The sequence below is a fragment of the Macrotis lagotis genome, chromosome 1 (assembly GCF_037893015.1).
Source record: "Macrotis lagotis isolate mMagLag1 chromosome 1, bilby.v1.9.chrom.fasta, whole genome shotgun sequence".
In the NCBI taxonomy this organism is placed as follows: domain Eukaryota; kingdom Metazoa; phylum Chordata; class Mammalia; order Peramelemorphia; family Peramelidae; genus Macrotis; species Macrotis lagotis.
The window spans coordinates 909,471,107-909,491,625 of NC_133658.1; the positions used below are offsets into that span (position 1 = coordinate 909,471,107).

The window sequence follows — 20,519 nt, forward strand, 5'->3', positions numbered from 1 at the left end:
CATCCCAAATCCCACGTCTACTCCCATAGCATCCTAATATTGTAACCACCCTCAAGTTTCCCTCCATTTAGGTTACTGTCATTTTCCCCACTCCCAGTTTCATTTCTGTTCCCTTCCTTAGTCTCTTTTCTAAACCATTCACTCCCCACAATTTCATCCCCATTCCCAACCCTATTTAATACACATCCTCTGTTTAACCCTAGACAAAAATGATGGCTCCAGTGACCCCACAGACTGGTTCTCAATCATCTGAATGCTCCCGGGATTCTCACATAGAGGAGGTGGCCCCATGGCGGTATGGCCCTGCCAAGCTTTGGTATGACATGCTGGGCGTCCCTCCCCATGGAAGAGGTTTTGATTATGGATTTCAAATTAAAGAAAAGTCACAAGAGGAGGAAGAGACAACCCAAATAGACCACCCTTTGCTGAAGGATGAAAACTTCCTGATGGTCACTCAGAAATCCTGGGAAGATGACATAATCTGGGATAACAGAGACATGCAAGGATCTTGTCCTGATGCCCAGAAAGTATCTCAGGCAGGATGGATTCCCTCTGAAAAGACCAGATTTCTCAAAACAGGTCAGAGAGTTCTGGAAGAACTAGAACATGATGGAAAATGGGGGTGGGGAGGGAGTTAAAATGTATTTGGGCTATGACAATCTGCATGTGTCTGTATAGTTTAGGATGGAGGCAGGGGACACAGAGTTGGAACTGGGACTGGAGATAAAGATACAGATGGGGATGATATAGGGGGTTATGAAGGAGGTGAAATTAGAGATGATCCTGGGGATAAGTCGAAGTTGGAGAGAGGTATATAGGTCTAAATGAGGACAAAGATGGAGTGAGAATGTTTTGGGATGGAGATGAAAATATTACTAGGCATGAGAATGGTGAGACTAGATATTAGATCCTAGGTTTGGTTGGGTCTACCCCTAAGCGAGTTATGCTGTCCTTCATCACTTTGCTCCCTTTGCAGGTCTCCGTGACCCTTCTCAGCCTGGTGGATCAATTTTCATCCCTGAGAATGAAGATCTCATCTCTGGCCGATGGGAAGATAACATTATTTGGGATGTCCAAGCCATGCCCAAACCATTGTATCCTACAGTCTTAACACTTAATGCAGATGATGAGAATCTCTTGCTAGGTATGAAGTTTTTTATGCCCCAACTCCATTACTTCACCCTGCAACAGCAAATGAGAGCAGGGAGGGGAAGTTTGTGGGAATCTTAAAAGAACTTTGAGATACCTATAAACTAATTTAATGTGATTCTGGATCCTGGGGAAATGGCTGTGGCAGGGAAAGAGGCCAGTATAGGAAGCATTATACAGAAGTAATTTTGGACTCTTTGATGATAGATTGTCTCCTTTTCGCTCTGCTTTTCAACTAGAGACTAGGTGACCATTTGTTCAGTTGATTCCTACAGTTTAGTCTAAGTGACTCTTGGGATTCCTTCCAGTTATGAGTGTAAGAGTGAGAGATTATGTGTTTGGGCTTTCTGAGTTCCCAGGATTAGGTCACCTAGCTCAAGAAGGAGAATGGGCCAGTAGAAAGAATTCCTCATTTGAAGTCTAGAGAAGAACAGCTCAAATTCTGGCTGTCACCTTGCACAAATCCTGACCAGTCATCAATCTATCACCCTCTGATTTCTTTTTTCACAGTTAATATCAAGGAGCCTGTGGAAGAAGAGACTCCTGTCCCCAAACCACTGACCCAGAAGAGGTTTTCTAAAAAAGATCAAATCATGCTAAAATGTGGCATCACGGGAGTGAATGAGATTGAGCAGGTGGGTGTGTTGGGGTTTCAAGGGTTTTGGGAGTGGAATACCTCTGAATAGGAGCTGAAGGAATAAATCTCTGAACTGGAAGAAGCCTGAGATGAGTTAGCCAATCTACCCCTACCACACATGCAAGGTGTTATTGCTCATGCAACCTTTTTTTTGGAAAGAGCTCCCAAAGAGATGCAAACTCATCATCTTCTGAGAGACAGCTCCTTTGTTAGAGAATTTTTCCTTCCATAAAGTCTAAGCCTACCTTTCTTCAACTTACACACAGCAGTCCCAGTTCTGCCAGCTGTGGTCAAGCTGGACAAGACTAATCCTCATTCACAGGTCAGTCCTGCAGGGTCTTTTCCAGCTAAATATCAGTAGATCCCCCCAATTAACTCCTTTAAAGACCTGCTTTCCAGAAGTTCACTCCCATCACGGACAGTCTTCTGGATGCTGCCCGCTTACCAAGGCTGCTCTGACTCTCTCTTTATCCTTTTCCTTCTTCTCCTGCCTTTTTAACTTCCTCTACCTCCCCCATCTTCTTCGATTCTCTCCCCGTCCCCTTTTCACACATACATACATACACACAAACACTTGAGCAATTATTAACTATTATTCTGTTTTGCTACAAAAGACACATATAAGAGACTTGGATAGAAGGTGTAGAGAGACAACTGTAGGATTATTGTCAGGATAAGTATCTTAATAATTTAGTATCCCAAAATGGAATAGGTTGATCATAACTGGAGGGTCTTGCAGCAAAAGCCAGTTAACTTATTCATGGGTATTTTGGAAAGGGAACACTTATTTAAGGATGTTATAAATGACTCATGAGTACTTAGTCCAGAGTGATTAAAATGGTTTTTACTAAGATATTTTAATGATACACCTCTCTCAGAGTGGGATGGGGTGAGGAAATCCCAAAATGTTAGGTCTTTTATGCACTTTGAAATGCCTTGTTCTTGCCCCTTGGTGCCAATCATTGGCTAGAGTCACAATCTAATTGATACATTGGTCCCCATACATTTCCTTGCTAATTATCCTAATAAGAATGAACAGCTACTTCCTTCTTCGGGGACAAGGGACAATAGCACAGACTCCCATTCAACCTATGCAGTTATTTAACCCTTTCCTTTTTGTCTGGATTCTCTCTTTCCTGTAAACAGGTTGATCTCTCTTGAGTTTCCACAAAGACCAGACATCCTGGTTTTTGTAATGTATTAGCCTCACAGATATCTGTGATATTCTGGCATTATCCTTTCTCACCTACCTGAAAGCAAAATACTCGATTCTTTCCCACAATTTCCCCCCCTTTTTTCTTTTTTTATAATCAATTTTGTTTTTCCACCCTTTCCTAATAATTCCTCCTTCAAATCATATTCCTTATTATTGACATGACTACTGACTTTTTCTATGAAGATCTTACTTCCTCATTATCAGGCATGGACCCATCCTATTTTCCAGGTTTACCAACTTTCTGATGTCCCTTCCTTATTTCTTTACTACTTGTCTATTGCCATCTATCTTTAGGCAACAATTTGATAGATTCAATTTATCACAAACTCCTCCTTCTCCAATCAACAGATTGTCTAATACAACTCTGTTGAATAACTCTTGTTTGTATGGCTTAGTCAACCAGCAAGTCCAAGGCCCTAACTGTATAAATGGTAATGGTTTCTGCTACATCTTAGAATCTAATCAAGATATAAATTGGGGGGGATACAGCTAGGTGGCGCAGTGAATAGAGCACCTGCCCTGGAATCAGGAGGACCTGAGTTCATATCTGACCTCAGACACTTACTAATTACTTAGCTGTGTGGCCTTGGGCAAGCCACTTAACCTCACTGCCTTGCAAAAAAAAAAATTGGACTTCCATAGCCCCAAGTCCCATCCTGTGACCAGGTAGCAGGCCCACAACTCTAGATAACAACTCCCTGATCAACCCTTGGCAGATGGGTATATGCAGTGGTAATCACAATTTTCTTTACCATAATGGATCCTGACAAGGGATCCAGGTACCATCATTGCATCCCATGTGAGTCTCAGTCACCTATCTCTTTAAGTTATACAGTCCAGAATATATGTACCCTGCTTCTGGACATAAGTCCACAATCATTTGTTACTCCCTAGGAAAATATCCTGGCCAGACTGGTGTAGACATAGACTGCATCATGCCTCTGGTATTTCTCTCCTCTGGATCAGAATCCTGTGCCACATTGCACCTCTGTCCAGGAACTGAGAATCTAAGCCAAACTGGGGATTGGTTCCCAAGGTCAGTTATTATACTGCTGTGGACCACCACAAGTTCAACAGTTGGCCACACCAGAAGACTGGGCAATGACTTCTATCGGCCATATTCTCCTTCCACCATTACTAATACCCCATTGTCTAAATCAGAGATAGGACTCTCCCTAGATAGGATATACAGACTCATGAAGGATATAATCATGCCACCCAATAATCTCAACTTCCTTTTGTCTCAATGGAGAACACCTTCACCCTTCCTCTCCTGTTCCTTTCCATAAGGAGAGGGGCATAAGTAGGGGTTCACACTTAACAGAATCAAGGGGAAGTTATAGGAACAGATGCTCTGACTACACAATGTACACAAAGGTGAGAGATGGCAGAAATGAACTGGTCCAGTGTCTCTCCTCTCTTCTCTTCTCCCCTGGAAACATCTGATGTCCTTCTGCATCTTCTGAATCTGTTCCCAAAAGGTCCTCTCCAGCAGGTGACATGTGGAAGCCTTCTCTTTTGGTAAAGAAACTGCTTAACATTTTACTCAGATCAAAACACGTTTTCATCACAAGACAATGAAATTCTGGCACTTTATTACAATATACATTTTGCCTCACTGTCATATTGACACACATATTTCACTTTACATGAGTAAGCTCCACTGAGAATTACCACATTAACTTAAGCTGGTAGTATATACATTTCTTAACCTTTTGCTCTCGTTATAAAACTGACTCAAATGTCCTTAACCAAAATGGATTTTTTTTTCTTTTCCAAAATATTCCCAAATATACCGTAGTTCTTTTTTCTGATATACTTTTCTGGCTCACATTCCTTTCTCTAAACTAGACCTTGAAACTAATTATCCTAAGAATTTCTCATTCTTCTTACCTAAATATTCCCTTTAACATAAAAATTAAGGAAACTTACTTCCTGTCTTAACATGTAGCTGATAGCAGATGTCAGAGCCACACACCTTACCTATCTGGTTATTAAATCCAGTCTATCTAAAACTTCTTTTTTCTAGTTGACAGTAAAAGAAAATTCCTTTATAGATAAAATTATTGAATGTCAGTGTCCAGGCAGAGGTCGTATGGGTAGTCAAATATCTTAGGCCAGATTTATTCTTCCAGGTGAGACATTATCCCAATGTTACTTTGGGGGAAGTCAAATCAAAAGGGTCCAGCCTCAGGTCATACTGAAAAGCTACCCCTTTGATTGTACATCTCTGTCACCTGACATCTTTAGTCCATTGTACTTAGTCCAAGAACACATTGACCCAAGAACCCTTCCTTTTTGTTGATTGTTCTGGAATCTGACATAAAAAGAAAGAAATTGATTTAAAAGTCCCATGATCTAAAATAGTTGTTTTACCTAATTAGAATTTTGGGTGAGTCCAGTTCACTAAATTCCAAGTATAGTCTTAATGGGGTCCCAATTAATGAAACTCCTACCTAAAGCTCTGAGTGTCCTTCCTTGGTGGGTCCTTGCTAAAACCAAGACTATGGCTGGCCCTACATGCCTCATTCCCCTATTTCTTACTGGAGGTCTCTGATCTCCAGATCTGCATCCCTTTGTCTGAAATGACATCTACTCTATCTCTATATAAAGATGGTATATCAAATTCCCCTTGGATAGAGAACCCTCTTTCTAGCCTATTGTAGTTTACAACAAATAACCACCTCCTTTGACCAGGTAACTGCCTATCATCTCCTAAATTCTCACATACCATTTAAGCTAAATACTGTCACAGAAAAATCTCAAATGAACTTTCTTGTGTTTATCTTTCTCATATTACATAGGTGCTTTTACTTCAAAGTAAACAACCACAGTTTTGGAATATATATCCAAAATATTCCTAATTAACATATTTAGCTAGAAACTTCTATACATAAACTTGTTTAGCTACTAGCCATCTTTAACATACAAATGATTATTTTTTTGTTTGTTTTTGCAAGGCAATGTGGTTAACACAGCTAGGTAATTATTACTTATCTGAGGTCAGAGTTGAACTCAGGTCCTCCTGACTGCAGGATCAGTGTTCGAGAAGAGCATACTGCATCACCTAGCTGCCCCAATATACAAATTATTACTTTCAAAATTCTTTAAAACCATTAGAACATATTAAGTGTCTTTAGATTTCCAGCATGTGTTATTAATTCCAATATAACAAAACAGCAATAAGAATAACACACAAATTACTAGGTTGTACAAAAGAATCCTTCCATTATTACATTGTGCATGAATCCACAGATCTATTCCAAAAGGGGTTATAATTTCTGATATTTCCCATTATTACCCCTTCAATGTTCATTCCAGGCTTTAACATTACAGTATTTAAATAGATTATATATTCTTGAGAGATAACCAAATATTGTAAATATCATCTCTTTGCAGTTACAAAAGAATATCACATAAGTGATAAATATAACTTACTCATCAATGTTATCCTACAGTAGGACCACACAATTGCTATTTGTTCAGTTATCAGTCAGAGCCCCTCACATCAGCTGTCTGCAGTTACCAAGAGAGAAGTCCATTCTTGACTTCTTTAAAATTAAACATACATTGTTAATATACATTAATCATAAGATTCTTATTTAAACATTTCATTCCCCTTAGAACAAGAGCAAAATGAATATTCCACTATTTTCACACTTTTGTCTTTAGACCTCTTTACCCAGAACCTCTCAGAATCCAATCTCATACATATATTTAAAACCCCAGTGCAATTCTTATTTATGCTATAATGCTAAGCACTGTTAATACATTTTCTTATTTTCAAATAGCAGATTTTACTTTTTGTTATTATATATATATAATATATATATTATATAAATAGATATAGCCTTCCACAAACATGTGATAAGACACAATTACACTTTCCTCCTTTACCAACAAAAGACTTTATGAGATTATTGATAATGTATCATCACTATCAATTTAACATCAAAACAAATCAGATCACAGAATTTTGGTGCTCTTTAGTTCTCTTTTCTAAAAGAAATCAGTAAATATCCCTGATAACATAATGATTTATTTCCTAATTATAAAAACAGAGTGGAAGTCAGCATTTTTAGGCCATGTGGCCAGAGCAGCATAATTTCCTTTCAATAAATGTGCCTCCTAACCCTTGGATTTTGTATTTTCTTCCTTCCCCCAATCACATATCACATCTGTGGCAGGGTCTCTTTCCCTCTAAGTCTCCTGCCCCCCCCATCCTCCATGGGTGACTGGGGCACTCCTCCATCTAGACTCAAGTTTAGAGTTAAAGTAGAAATCCTCCCTCCTACAACTTCTCAATCTTAATCATCATCTCCCTTCAAATTCTCTCTTTTCCTTTTTAAACCTCTCCCTGCCCCAGCTTTCTCTTTAGGAACCTCCCCCTCCTCTCTCCAGCTCCATCCGTCAGCACTGCTTCTGCCAGTTCAGTGAGGGAGAGGCTGATCTCCGCCAGGGAGACACTGGGAACTGCAGATTTTCCTTCCTACCTTCTGAAATTCCTGGGTTCAACTCTCAGCTCCCCCACAGTTTAAAACTTAAGCTGAGTCCCCTGACCCAGAAATAACTAACCCAGACTGCTTACACAAGACAAAACACACAAGAAACACCACATACACAACACCCATCCCCCCCACCCCCCCCTTGGGACCATACTCACATTGGATCCAATTGGTGGCTTGCTTCCTTCTGTCCTTCTACTACCAGCTACCAGCTCCTGGCTACAAGCCATGAACCTATCTAGCCTACAATCTTCCCCTTGATGGACTTTGGATTTTGGGGAATTTTCTGAGAGGGGCTCCAAATCCCCCTCTCTCTCCTTTTGGGGCACCCTATAATCCTCTGACCTCTCCTTCTTTGGAGGATTCTCAGCCAGCCAGGGCAGTTCTGGCCACTACTACACCACCTTAGAGGCCACCCCTTACTGCAGTTCATACTCCCAGACATTTTAATCATTCTTGGCTCCAAACCTAGGCCAATCTTTCCAGGAATCTCTGCCCAATTTCCCCTGGTTTGAAATCAAACTGTTTGGAACATTATTTTCTTGTATTCTTCTGGGAAAATACCAGGAAAAGCGATTTACCTTAATATCCCAACGAGCCCCCACATTGTTATAAATGGCTTAGTCCAGAGTGATTAAAATGGTTTTTATTAAGATATCTTAATGGCACACCTCTCTCAAGGTGGGAGAGGGCTGAGGAAATCCCCAAATACTAGGTCTTTTATCCTCTTTGAAAAGCCTTGTTCCTGCCCCTTCATGCTAGTCATAGGCCGGGGTCACAATCTAATTGATACATTGGTTCCCATACATTTCCCCCACCTTGCTCATTATATTAATGAGCAAGAGCAGCTACTTCCTTCTCCAGAGGCAAGGGACAGTAGCACAGACTCCCATTCAACCTATGCAAAGTTATTTAACCTTTTCCTTTTGTCTTAGCTCTCTCCTTCCTGTAAACACGTTGGCATCTCTTGAGTTTTTCCACAAAAAGTCCTTTCTGCTTATTCTATTGTCATCCCATTGTCTCTCCTCAGGGTTCAGTCCAACTGAAAGCCAAGGACCCCTGGAACCTGTCCAATGATGAATTTTACTTCCCCCAGCAGCATGGCCTTCAAGTTTCTTTCAGAGTTCCTTTAATCCAGGTGAGATTTTCAGACACTTCTCATTTTCTCCCCTCTTTATATTGACCTAAGAACTTTTCCAGTGAAAGCCATCAGAGTATGAATTCTGTCAACTCCTGTCACCAGGTGGGAGGCAAACAGATTTGGGAATTCAAGGGTCAATCCCAGACCCCTGAAGGAAAAAAAAAAGAGAAAGAATAGGAACTTCTCCTCCCCACCCCCACATACAAAGAGGGAGATATAGAGATAACTAGAGACAGGGAGGAAGAATATGTTAGAGAGAAAGGTAAAGTAGAAACAGAAAGCTGAAATCAGAGGGCAGTGCACAAAGCCAAAGAAAGGTAAATGGAAACAGAGAGAAAAGAAAAGATCCTTATAAAGACAGGAATATAGAAGCAGAGGTAAACGAGAAAACAGGTGCACAAGTCTGACAGATGGAGAAAGAGAGAGACAGAAAGATAGAGAGACAGAGAGAGAGAGTGATAGAGAGAGAAAGACAGAGTGATAGAGACAGAGAGAGTGATAGAGATAGAGAGAGACAGAGAGAGTGACAGAGAGAGAGAGAGAGAGAGAGAGAGAGAGAGAGAGAGAGAAAGAGAGAGAATCAGTCAGAGGGAGGGAAAGAGAGGGGAGAGGGACTTAGAATGAAAAGAGGATAGGAGGGAAGGGGGGAGAGAAGAATGAAGAAGAAGAAAAAAGAAGACAGAAGAAGAATAAAGCCATTATGGTCAGGACCCTTGACTGAAGAGGAAGAGAACCCGGAGGTCATAGAGAAGGCCATCTTAATTCTCCATCAACCTGAATAACCTTAAAGCTATTTTCATTTTTTCCAGCATTCAATCCCAGCACTTAAGTTACACTCCTGCCTCTTTCCTACCCACATGGAGGCTGAGCAGCTCCGCCTGTTTCATCGCCCACCACTCAGGTGGCTGGGCAAAGGGCCTCATCCTGTCTGCAGCTTGACTCGTCACATCGAAAAGAAAGCCCAGGTAGGACCTGTCAGTTCTTTGATCTATTTTCCTATTTTTTGAGATCTCATTTCGGGATCTGAAATGCTACATTTAAAGAGATGCCCTGAAGTCAATGAGTGGGAGTAATGACACCTAGATTTGCCTCTATCTTGGGGTACCTCTTTGGCAACTCCCCGGTCAACAGTTTCCTCAAAAGCAAAACAGCATATTTTAAGAAAATGGGAAATGGGAAAGTCTCATGGCAGTGTTTTAATGATAAATTTGTCTAGTTCCATGCTTTCAGTTCTTAGAGATGGAAAGGACTCTGAGGTGGGGCCACTTGCCTGACACTGATGTATTCCTGCTTCCTCCATCAGGAACGACAGCAAGAGCTGAGGGCTTCAGGGGGAGGTCACATGTTTTTCATGAAGACCATCCAGGACCTGAGTGGGAGAGATGGGGATCTCATTCTTGTCGAATGGAGTGAGGAGAATCCGCCCTTCTTGAACCAGGTTGGAATGGCCTCTCAGATCCAGAATTATTACAAAAGGGTAAGTCCTAACTACCAATCAAGGAAGTGGACTGGGAAGATGAGTCAGTTCCCCAACTATGACCCCAAGATACAAGGTTGAAGGAAATGCCTCTTCTTTGCTCAGTGGTGCAAAAGTACCTTAGGATTTCAAACTTCCGTTAGTCATATTTAGTGTATGTTTCTGCAAGGTTTTTCCCTCTCTGTCTCAGTCTTTATGCTTCTTCAAGATGGTGTGTCTAGCTAACCATCCCTGGAGTTATGGCCTTCCATTGGAAGAAGTGTCTTCAGAGTCACTACCAGATTTAAAAAGTACTAGTATCAGTTTGGACATGGTTGAAAACCATTCATCTCCTATCGTATTATATCATTCTCTTCATCTAACCCCAAAATTCAGAACAGAGACAATCCATCTCCATTCAGTTCTTAAGGCTTGGGATGAAAATTATGATTCGTAAAATTGTGACCAGACAAGAGGGGAGGAACAGGGGAAGAAGGTGAGCTAGAAAGACTGATGAAGAATATTTGGGTGGGGGGAGGCAAAAAAAAAAGAGAGAAAGGGAGTAACCCAGGAAGAGACTTGAGTTAGAGGGGAAACAAAGTGAGCAGAAAAACAGAGGGAAAGAAAAAAGGAAAAAGAAAAAAGAACTGATGACCTAACAAAAGGGAACAAGGAAGAGAAAAAGCAGAGTAATGCAATGGGGGGGAGCCAAGACAGAAGGACAGAGGAAGGGTAAAGAAAGTAAAGAAGAATTTGAAATGCACACAGGGAGACCAATAGAAAAATAGAAACAGGCTAATGGAATGGTTTATTGCTTGTCCTCTGAATTCCATAGTGTATTCTATCCTTGACCTTGAAGGACTTCATAGCCCAGGACTGACTTTGCTAGACCAACGTCATCTCTAAAATGATCATTTCCCTTAATGCTTCTCCTTTTCTTTGAGTAGGTTTCTCTCTCCTTCACCATTCTTCCATTCTTTAAGACTCACCACACTCAGGGAGACCCTTAACATCTTTATAATCAGAAATGCATCATGGAATAGCTAGGTGATGCAGTGGCTAAGAGTGCCAGATCGGAATTAAGGAAGAATCATCTGAGTTCAAAGCTGACCTTAGGTATTTTCTAGTACCTTGGGCAGGTCTCTTAACCATTTTGTCTTAGTTTGCTCATCTGTAAAATGAGTTGGAAAAGGAAATATCAAACTACCTCACTGTCTTTGCCAAGAAAACCCCAAATGGAGTCACAGCAGACACAACTGATATGACTGAACAACAGCAACAGCAACAACAAATGGACACATGAGGGGAGCAGGGAATCCAAAGGGATCCTGGGAGTTGGACATCCAGCTTGGTGTCTGGAGGTCTGAAAGACCGAGTTCTTTCCTTTTTCTTCTACAGAAACTTGGGAAGGACACTGGACCGCCTCCCTACAAATATGGGAACCTTATGCTCTGTTCATCTTCACCCTTCCTGGGAAAACTTTATGCTGGACAGTTTTTGCAGGTAAAATATTCTCTTCTTTTGATGCTAGATCTACCTGAGTCAGGGCTCCATCAGTTTGATGAACTGAGCATTACAATCTGATCATATCCATTCACCTGCTTCTCTTCTCACTTCTTGGGATTTTATCATCTCTGTTTATCTTTATCTCCCTTCCTCTCTTGTACTTTTCTGCCCTTTCCTCTCCTGTCCTCTCTCCTCTCTCTCCTCTCTCTCTCTCTCTCTCTCTCTCTCTCCTCTCCCTCCTCCCTCTTCCTCTCTCCTCACTGTGTTTCTCAACATATCTATTTCCTCTTTCCTTCTGACCCCCCCATTTCATTCCTTCCATCCTTTCTTTCTTTGTTTTTTTCTCTCTCCCACCTTCTCTGATTTCTCTTCCTTTTCTTTGCCTCTGTCTACCTCTGTCTATTTTCAACAGACAATTCAAGTGCATGCAAGTGGGAGAAGGTAACTTTGGTGGAATTTTGAGGTGAACAGTTTGACTGAAAAGTCAAGTGTGTGTGGGAATATCATTTAGTCTGTCTGCAAATGTAAGAAGTAAGTAGAAGACACTTTCTCTTCTCTCAATAGGCTTTGGAGAACAAACTTTTTCGGGCTCCCATCTACCCACATAAGATGGCAGACACAGACTTCCTGGTTATGGTAACCAAAACAAGATGCTTTCTGAGGGAAGTGAGGGATATATTTACTGTAGGACAGCAGTGCCCACTGGATGAAGTTCCTGCCCCCAACTCAAAAATGGCAAAGGATTATATACATGGATTTCTTCAGGTAGTGTGTTTATGTATCTCTCTCTCTCTCTTTCTCTGTGCGTGTTATGTATGTATGTGTGTGTGTGTGTGTGTGTGTGTGTGTGTGTGGTAGAGGGGAGTAGGACAAGGAAGGAGGTCTCAGGTTATAGGGATAGGGTCTAGAAGGTCAAAGACCTTGGGGTCTGTCAGATGCAATTCTGTTCCCCCAAGAAGTATTAGGAGACAAAATATTGCAAAAGCTGGTGTTTACCTGATGTAGCTCTGATTCCTGGAAGGCATGAGAACATGAGTGCAGAATTAGGTCACAGAGGCTAGGGTATAAGTATGAGATGGCCTCTTGGGAAACTGGATGGTAATGTTAGAGACTGTCGAGTCAGACTGAGGAGGCAAGGAAAGGGTTAAGGATTGTGGGACACATGGCCTCAGGGATATGGGAGGAGAAGGTCAGAGGTCTTTGGAATCTGTTCACTAACCTTATGTCTCCCTCTTTCCTCTTTTCTCCTTTAGGTGTTTATATATAGGCAATTTTGGAACAGCCCTCACAGACCTAGGAGGATTCGCATGGAGGACATCCGAAAGGCCTTCCCCAGACTTGCTGAGAGCAGCATTCGAAGGAGGCTCACTAAATGTTCAGATTTCCATAGGACAGGTAAGGGACCCAAGGGACTAAAAATAGTAAAGAGAATGGTGGGAGGGAGGAGGAGAAGAAGGGTTGATAGCTGACAGATGGTAGTCTTCAGAAGTGACCTGTCAAAGAAGATAGAAAGATGTAAGAGGAAATGTTTTTGGATCTCAAATGCCAGAATGAGGAAGGGGCCTGAACTATGAAGGTAGGTTTGAGACTTGGCCCAGTTCTTGCTCTCTTATGGGGGTAATTGGTTTATCTTTCAGGGATCTATTTTAATTATTGGGTGCTGAAGGCTGGATTCCGCCTGCCGAGTGAAGAGGAGCTGAGGGTCATGATGCCCCCAGAGAAATGTTGTGCAATATATAGCATGCTGGCTGCCCAGCAGCGTCTCAAGGTAAGTATGATCATTTGCATGGTGAGTAGAGTGGGGAGTGAGAGGAAATGGAAGGAGAAATGATGTCGGGTCGTGGAAGGAATGCTGATCTGAGTCCCCAAGTTTGAATCCTGATTCCCCTGCTTAATAACTCTGGATCTTGGGCAAATCACTTGACATCTCTGGGACTCATTTTTTCCTGTGTATAAAGTAGAGGTCCCATTGGTTGACCTCTGGGCACATTTTCTGCCTCTGGGATCCTATTATTTTAGATTCTCTGAATAATCCCTGATCTTGGGGTGAGGGAGGGAGAAGATGGCCCCCTCCAAAGGGAGGGACAGTCTACGGCCTCTTATGATTGTGAATGCCTCGAGAGAAAGACCTGTCTTTGGCCTCTTTATGGAATCACCACTGCTAAAGTGACTCACAGTGGGTGCTTAAACATTTATGGAATGATTGAATAACTGAATTGTGACAAGATTTCTTTGTCTAGGATGCTGGCTATGGGGAGATATGTTTACTGAACTCAGAGGATGAAGGCATGTGTCTGGAAGATGAGGTAACTATGGGTCCCCCAGTCTTGGAGTGGGAGATTAACTCTGACCTTCTGAGGCCCTTGGTCTGAGAGGGGAGATTCCCAAAGGAAGACTGAATCTAGGAAGACATAAAAGACTAAATTCCTAAGTACCATTTCCAGTCAAATAACTGCTCCTTACAGCTGACATACACCAAGCCAGGGGCTAGCCTTTCTTGACTTTTGGAAAAGTCACCATTTTGGAGGAAGCAAGGAATTGGGAGGGACAGGGAAGGAAGAGTCTCAATCATTAAGTCTTCCATCAGACTAACCTGGCTCATCTGCCTTGAATACTAGGTCCAGGCTGCCCCATGGAATACAACTCGGGCGTTCCTAGAAGCCACCAAGGGGCAGTGTCTGCTGGAGGTGAAGGGAGCAGCTGATCCCACAGGCTGTGGAGAGGGCATTTCTTATGTCAAACTCAAGGTGAGCTGAATGGGCCTTGGGCAGGGGAAGGGCAGAGTCAGGGGAGAATTCTAAGTTGGAAGGGATGGAGGGATATGAAGGAAAGGAAGAAAAGCTTGAATGGTAGAACTGGGGTCAGAAGAAGGATGGGCCAAAGGAGGCTCCAAGTAGAAAGGAGTGGAGGAGGAATGTGAAAGGAAAGAAGAAAAGATTGGGTGTAAGGATGGTGGGATTTGGGGCAGAGGCCACAATGGAAGGAGACATTTTGGGATGGAGGCATGGTGGATTAAGGAAGATGTAGAAGGATGATTTGGGGGGATGATGGCATAAAGACATCTATCCTACTGGTAGATATTGGGGATCAAGGATTAACAGATTGGGAGCAGGGGATGGAGGAATGAAGATACCAAGAAAGAAAATTCCTAGAGCATGAAGGATGAAGGGATTTTGGGGGGTGAGCCATGTAGAGTTGTACAATTGAAGTATAAATGATGGAGAGATTCTATCAGTTTATGATGTCAAGATAGGGTTTTTCAAAAGATGGATATTGGTTTGGCAACTATGGTAGGGTGCGAGTTGGAAGAGGCGGCAAGGTGACTTGGTGGGGATGTGGAAGGGGGTACCTCAGGCAGTTGAGGCATACCCCCAATGTCTGAATTCCACTGCCTGATGTTGCAGCAGGAGAACAAAATCCGGTTGGAGGGGGAGAAGCTGATGGGCACTGATGCAGACCTTCGCCGTCTCACCCTGAAGAAAGCCCAGAAATTGCTGAGGATATTTGGGGTCTCTGAGGAGGAGGTGAGTAGGTGGCAAGCAGGTATGGACATGGGGCTATGACTCATCATCTTTATTAGGGAGGTAAGAAGCAAGGAGGCCATCTGACTAACCATGACCATTTCCCTTTGTCTCTGGCTCAGATTATCATTTACAGGTACTGGTAGGGTCACTAACCCACAGAAAGACTCCTCCGCACTTAGCAGGGTTTCAGATAAAACATTTACAGATTCCCACAATTTGGTCTCCAGTTCCCTGTCAGCTCCAATGTCTTAGAAGCCCCTTCCTCTACTCTCTATGCCTGTCTAAGAAGCCTTCCCTCCAGGACCTTCCTTAGTGACTTGGAGCAGGTGTTGCAATACCATTCTATCTTTTTTTTTTTGAATTTAAAAATTTTTTTTTCTAATATTCAATATTTATTCTCATTTTGTACAAATAATGTTTTTTTATACATTAATAAAATATTCTTGTTTAAGAGTAAATAGAATACCCCCTCCTCCCAAAAAATATAGACTCGAGCAATAAAGGGGAGAGAAAAAAAATAAAATTAAAAAAAATAGTAATAATTGTAGGTATGGCCAGGTGGTGCAATGGATGGAGCACCAGCCCTGGGGCCAGGAGCACCCGAGCCCATATCCGGTCCATACACCCAACAATCACCCAGCCATGTGACATGCAAGCCATCCCAACCCCACTGTCCTGCAAAAACCAAAAAAAAGAAAAAAAAAAGACCCAAAATAAAATAAAACAGCAACAGTAGTAGGGGTGGCTGGGTGGTGGACAGAGCACTGGCCCCTGAGCCAGGAGCACCCGGGTCCAAATCTGGCCTCAAACACCCAACTATCACCCTGCTATGTGGCCCCAGGCAGACCACCCAGCCCCATTTGCCCTGCACCCCCCTCCCAAAATAACAATAATAAAAAAATGTGCTTCACTCTTTGTTCCAACACCAACAACTCTGTCATGGGTGGATCACATTCCTTATGGTAAGTCCATCACAAAAGTTACTTCCATATTTTTCCACTATTGCCATTGCTGATCGCAACTCCCTCCTTTAGTATTTCTTCACTACCAGGTACTATATTTTCTCTCTCCTTTCACTCTGATTCTGCCGTAGGGTATCTGAGTGGTGCAGCAGACAGATCCCTGGTCCTGGGGCCAAGAGGCCCTGAGCCCCCATACCACCCCTTAGGCTCAGCATCCACCTGGCCCTATGGTCCCAGACAGGCCATCCAATCCCAGCCCCTTGCAGGAAGTAAAAAAGAAAATGTGTTATATCTGACCACTCTCCCCCCATGGTCCATCCTCTCCTCCTTCATTCACATCCCCACCCTTTTCCCCTGTCCCCCCCTCCTTCTTACTCCAGATGCCTATACCCCATTGAGTATATATGCTGTTTCCTCTCCTAGCCACCTCTGATGAGAGTGAAGATTCCCTCATTCCCCCTTGCCTTCCCCCCTTCCATATCATTGCAATAACTCATTGTAATAAAGAAAAATCTTATTATATGAAATATCTTGGCCTATTCCCCGTCTCCTTTTTTCTTTCTCCCATTGCATTTCCTTTTTTTCTATTGACTCCATTTTTACACCATATTTTATCTTCAAATTCAGCTTTCTCATGTGCTTCAACTATAAAAGCTCCTTCTACCTGCTCTATTAACTAAGGTTCATATCAGTATTATCAGTGTCATTTTTCTATACAGGAATACATGCAGTTCATCATCATTAAGTTCCCTCATATTTTCCCCCTCTCCTCCAATCTCTATGCTTCACCTGAGACCTGTATCTGAAGATCAAACCTTCTGTTCAGCTCTGGCCATCCCAACAGGAACATTTGAAATTCCCCTGGTTCATTGAAAGTCCATCTTTTTCCCTGGAAGAGGACATTCACTTTTGCTGGGTAGTTGATTCTCGGTTGCATTCCAAGCTCTTTTGCCTTCTGGTATATTGTATTCCAAGCCCCATGAGCTTTTAATGTAGTTGCTGCTAAGTCCTGTGTGATCCTGACTGCAGCTCCATGATATTTGAATTGTATCCTTCTGGCTGCTTGTAATATTTTCTCTTTGACTTGGGAGTTCTGGAACTTGGCTATAATATTCCTAGGGGTTGGTTTTTTGGGATCTCTTTCTCGGGGGCGGGGGGGATCAGTGGATTCTCTCCATTTCTATTTTGCCCTCTGCTTCTAGAATATCAGGGCAATTTTCCTGTAGTAATTCTTTGAAAATGATGTCAAGGTTCTTTTCCTGATCATGACTTTCAGGTATTCCAATAATTTTTAAGTTATCTTTCCTAAATCTGTTTTCCATATCAGTTGTTTTTTCAATGAGATGTTTCACATTTTCTTCTAATTTTTCATTTTTTTGGTTTTGAAGTAATGAATCCTGGTTTCTCGTAAATTCATCAATCTCCCTGAGTTCTATTCTTTGAAGGATTTGTTTTCCTCAGAGAGTTTTCTTATCTCTTTTTTCCATCTGGCCAATTTTGCTTTTTAAAGCACTCTTCTCCTCAATAACTTTTTGAACTGTTTTATCGATTTGATCTAAGCTGATTTTTAGCATGCTATTTTCTTTAGCATTTTTTTTGGATTTCCTTGACTAGGCTGCTGACTTCATTTTCATGTTTTTCCTACATCTCTCTCATTTCTTTTCCCAGTTTTTCTTCTAACTCCTTCATTTGATTTTCAAAGTCTTTTTTGAGTTCTGTCATAGCCTGAGCCCAATTTCTATTTTTCTTGGAGTCTTTAGATGCAGGAGCTTGTGCTTCCTCATCTTCAGACTGAGTATATTGATCCTTCTTGGGATCATAGATAATGTATTTTTCAATGGTGTTCCTCCTGTTTCTCTGCTTGCTCATTTTCCCAGCCTGGGCCTGGTTTTGGGCTACTTCTTGAGCTTTTGGGACACTCCCACAAGGGTCTTAGTGTGTGAGGCTCTGTCCTCCCTCCTGGTCTGTGCCCCCCTCTGCCATGGGGCTGAAGTGGGGGGGCCTAGACTGCAATCAGGATCTGAATGTGTTCAGAGCCCCAGAGTCCTGTTCCAGGGGCAGAGCTCTGCAGTGTCTCTCTCCACTCCCCTCCCTAGGTTCAATGGGCTCATGCCCTGGGGGCTCCTGCTTATAGGCTCCGCCTGCTTCTGTTCCTGGATCTGGGCTGTGCTGGTCAGGCTGCTCGCTGTGTGCCCTGAGGGCTGGACTTCACATGCTCACTCTGGCAGAGGTCCCCGTTTCCCCACTTTGTGCCTGGTGCTCCTTGGGGCATAGCTCAGGAAATGCTCCTGCTGCTGGTAGCTGCGGCTCCCAGCGCCCTGGGGCTGCCTCTGGGAGGCTGAAGTTCTTTTGCTCTGGTGGGCCGCCCCTCCAACTCTGGGGAGCAGAGTCTTTCTGCTCTTTTCCAGGTTATCTTGAGTAGGAGAACTGCCTCATTGGGTCCCTCTGTGGGTTCTGTCTCTTGAAAATTTAGTTAGAGTCCTTAGTTTCAAAGATTTATGAGAGAGCACCTAAGACACGATCCACTCTTGTGGCCAATACCCTTCTATCTTGTCCAACTCTCATGGTGACATGGGAGCTACCTTCCAAGCTCAGCTCAGGCAAGACCAGTTCCTGTAGATCCAGTGACTGAAATTCTAATGGCGGATTGGATATCCATCATTATTGGTTCTAAGAAAGAATGAGAGTGAGCAGGAAATGCCATGGGTGAATTTTGGGACCTAGGGATGATTTGCCATCAAGTGGGGATGGGAATGGGAGTGAAGGAGAAGGTGGGAGATGGTGGAGGAGATGAAAGGAATGAATCATTCCCATCTCTAGAGATAAGGCCAGATTACATTCCAGTAATGAAAGGGTCAGGGGACAGGCAATATGAAAGAAGTTAAGGAAGTAGAAGAGGTCCAAAGGCATTCAGGGAAAGTTGGGATCCCCTTCAAATAATCTCAAAATGACTATCTCTTCCTATGTCTCTGCATCAGATCAAGAAACTCTCTCGCTGGGAGGTGATTGCAGCTGTCCGAGCCCTGTCTACCAAGGAGCTACAGTCAGGGACCAAGCCCAGAGACCTTACCAAATTTGCTCGAGTGTCTCAGACTTCAGGAGCAGAGCAACAGAAAAACTTCCAGGAAGAGGTTCAAAGAATTTTTGACCTCCAGAACAGGTATGGGAGATTGGTTAGTGGGCAAGGCTGGGGAGGGAATGGTTAAAATTAGAGAGAAGAGGAAGGAACTGTATTCTTGGGCATCCTTGTGGAGGAATCACTGAAAGCCTTCATTTGGGCACATACCTCCATGGGAAGTCCTCTGGCTCTCTGCCAGGCTTTGTATTTTTATGTTTCTGTGATTCTCCAGAGGGTCTCTGAGTGGATGTCTCTGTGTATATGTTTCTGTGTATATTGGTATGTGGTTTCCAGTCTGTTTTCCTTTGTGTGTCTTCAGGACCATCTGGGTGCATCTGTCTCACTGAGAACCCCACTGTCTCTCTAGGAGGGTCTCAGTAGGCTTCTCTGTCTCTCCATGCTTCAGTGTTTTTTTTTCTGTCTTGTTATGTCTCTATGAAGATAATTGCATCAGATTCTGTTTCCTTTGGGGAGGAATTGTGTCTCTAGGTCTCTCTGGAGCTCTTGCAATATGTGTGCAAATCTGGGTGAGCATGGGTGTGACAAAGCTTCTTCTCCCCCACCCCTTTCCATCTGCACATGTACTTCACTCTGGCTAACGTTTCTCTCTCACTCTGATATATGCTGTCATCTCTCCTCTCTGTGTCATTGGATCCTGCAAGCCCAGAGTGCCTTGGGAAAGATCGGTCATAGGGCCCAAGACCATTGATCAGATGCCATATTGAACCAATTTAATTTACAGTCAGGCTTCATCCTTCACAGAACCCTACTAGAGTCTGTAATACTTCTGTGGTGTGCCTTTGATTGTCTTGCTAGTGCTGTAGCCTGCTCCATCTTTCCCTTTGGGTGAAAAGCTTTCAGAACATCTGTCCTAAAAGGACATATTTGGAGCATGGTGTGCAAACTACTTTCTCAAGTCCACCCAACCATCTTCCTCTGTTTCTCTCAGGGTCCTGGCTTCTACTGAGGTGTTGACCACAGATACGGACAATAGCTCCTCAGATGAAGAAAGTGATAATATGATAGATAAGATGTGTCATGATATTGAGGACCTCCTAGAGGGTAAAACTGATCCTCGGCGGTTGAAGAGCCAGAAGGAAAAGCAAGATCTTGAGGAACTGCATCAGCTGATGCTTCGAGGAGATGGGGGTGCTCATCTCCAAAAAAAAACCAAGACAGAGAAGCAGGGTACGTGATGATGGAAAAAGTGGGGTGTCTGGAAGGGACATGTCCATGGGGAAAATGGGAAGTGGGAAATGGGAAGTGGAATGGTTAATCCTCTTAGTTGAAGCAGGACAAGCTTTC

The 20,519-nt window shown here is 42.9% G+C and overlaps 1 protein-coding gene across 1 annotated transcript; it reads left to right on the top strand.

The window, feature by feature from the left end:
- Positions 1-289: 289 nt before the first annotated feature.
- Positions 290-20,410, top strand: LOC141508739 (transcription initiation factor TFIID subunit 1-like). Its single transcript, XM_074217600.1, has 15 exons — positions 290-295; positions 977-1,094; positions 1,660-1,784; positions 8,538-8,645; positions 9,458-9,613; positions 9,952-10,125; positions 11,503-11,607; positions 12,175-12,375; positions 12,864-13,005; positions 13,248-13,378; positions 13,851-13,916; positions 14,229-14,357; positions 15,015-15,134; positions 19,075-19,256; positions 20,164-20,410. Exons 1-15 carry the CDS (start codon positions 290-292, stop codon positions 20,408-20,410), a joined length of 2,010 nt encoding a protein of 669 aa, XP_074073701.1.
- Positions 20,411-20,519: the final 109 nt, after the last annotated feature.

Excerpts from the sequence above, each read along its gene's own strand:
- LOC141508739 (XM_074217600.1), top strand. Across the intron at positions 8,646-9,457 it reads TCAGAGTTCCTTTAATCCAG|CATTCAATCCCAGCACTTAA; the intron begins GTGAGATTTTCA and ends CATTTTTTCCAG. Across the intron at positions 10,126-11,502 it reads TCCAGAATTATTACAAAAGG|AAACTTGGGAAGGACACTGG; the intron begins GTAAGTCCTAAC and ends TTTCTTCTACAG.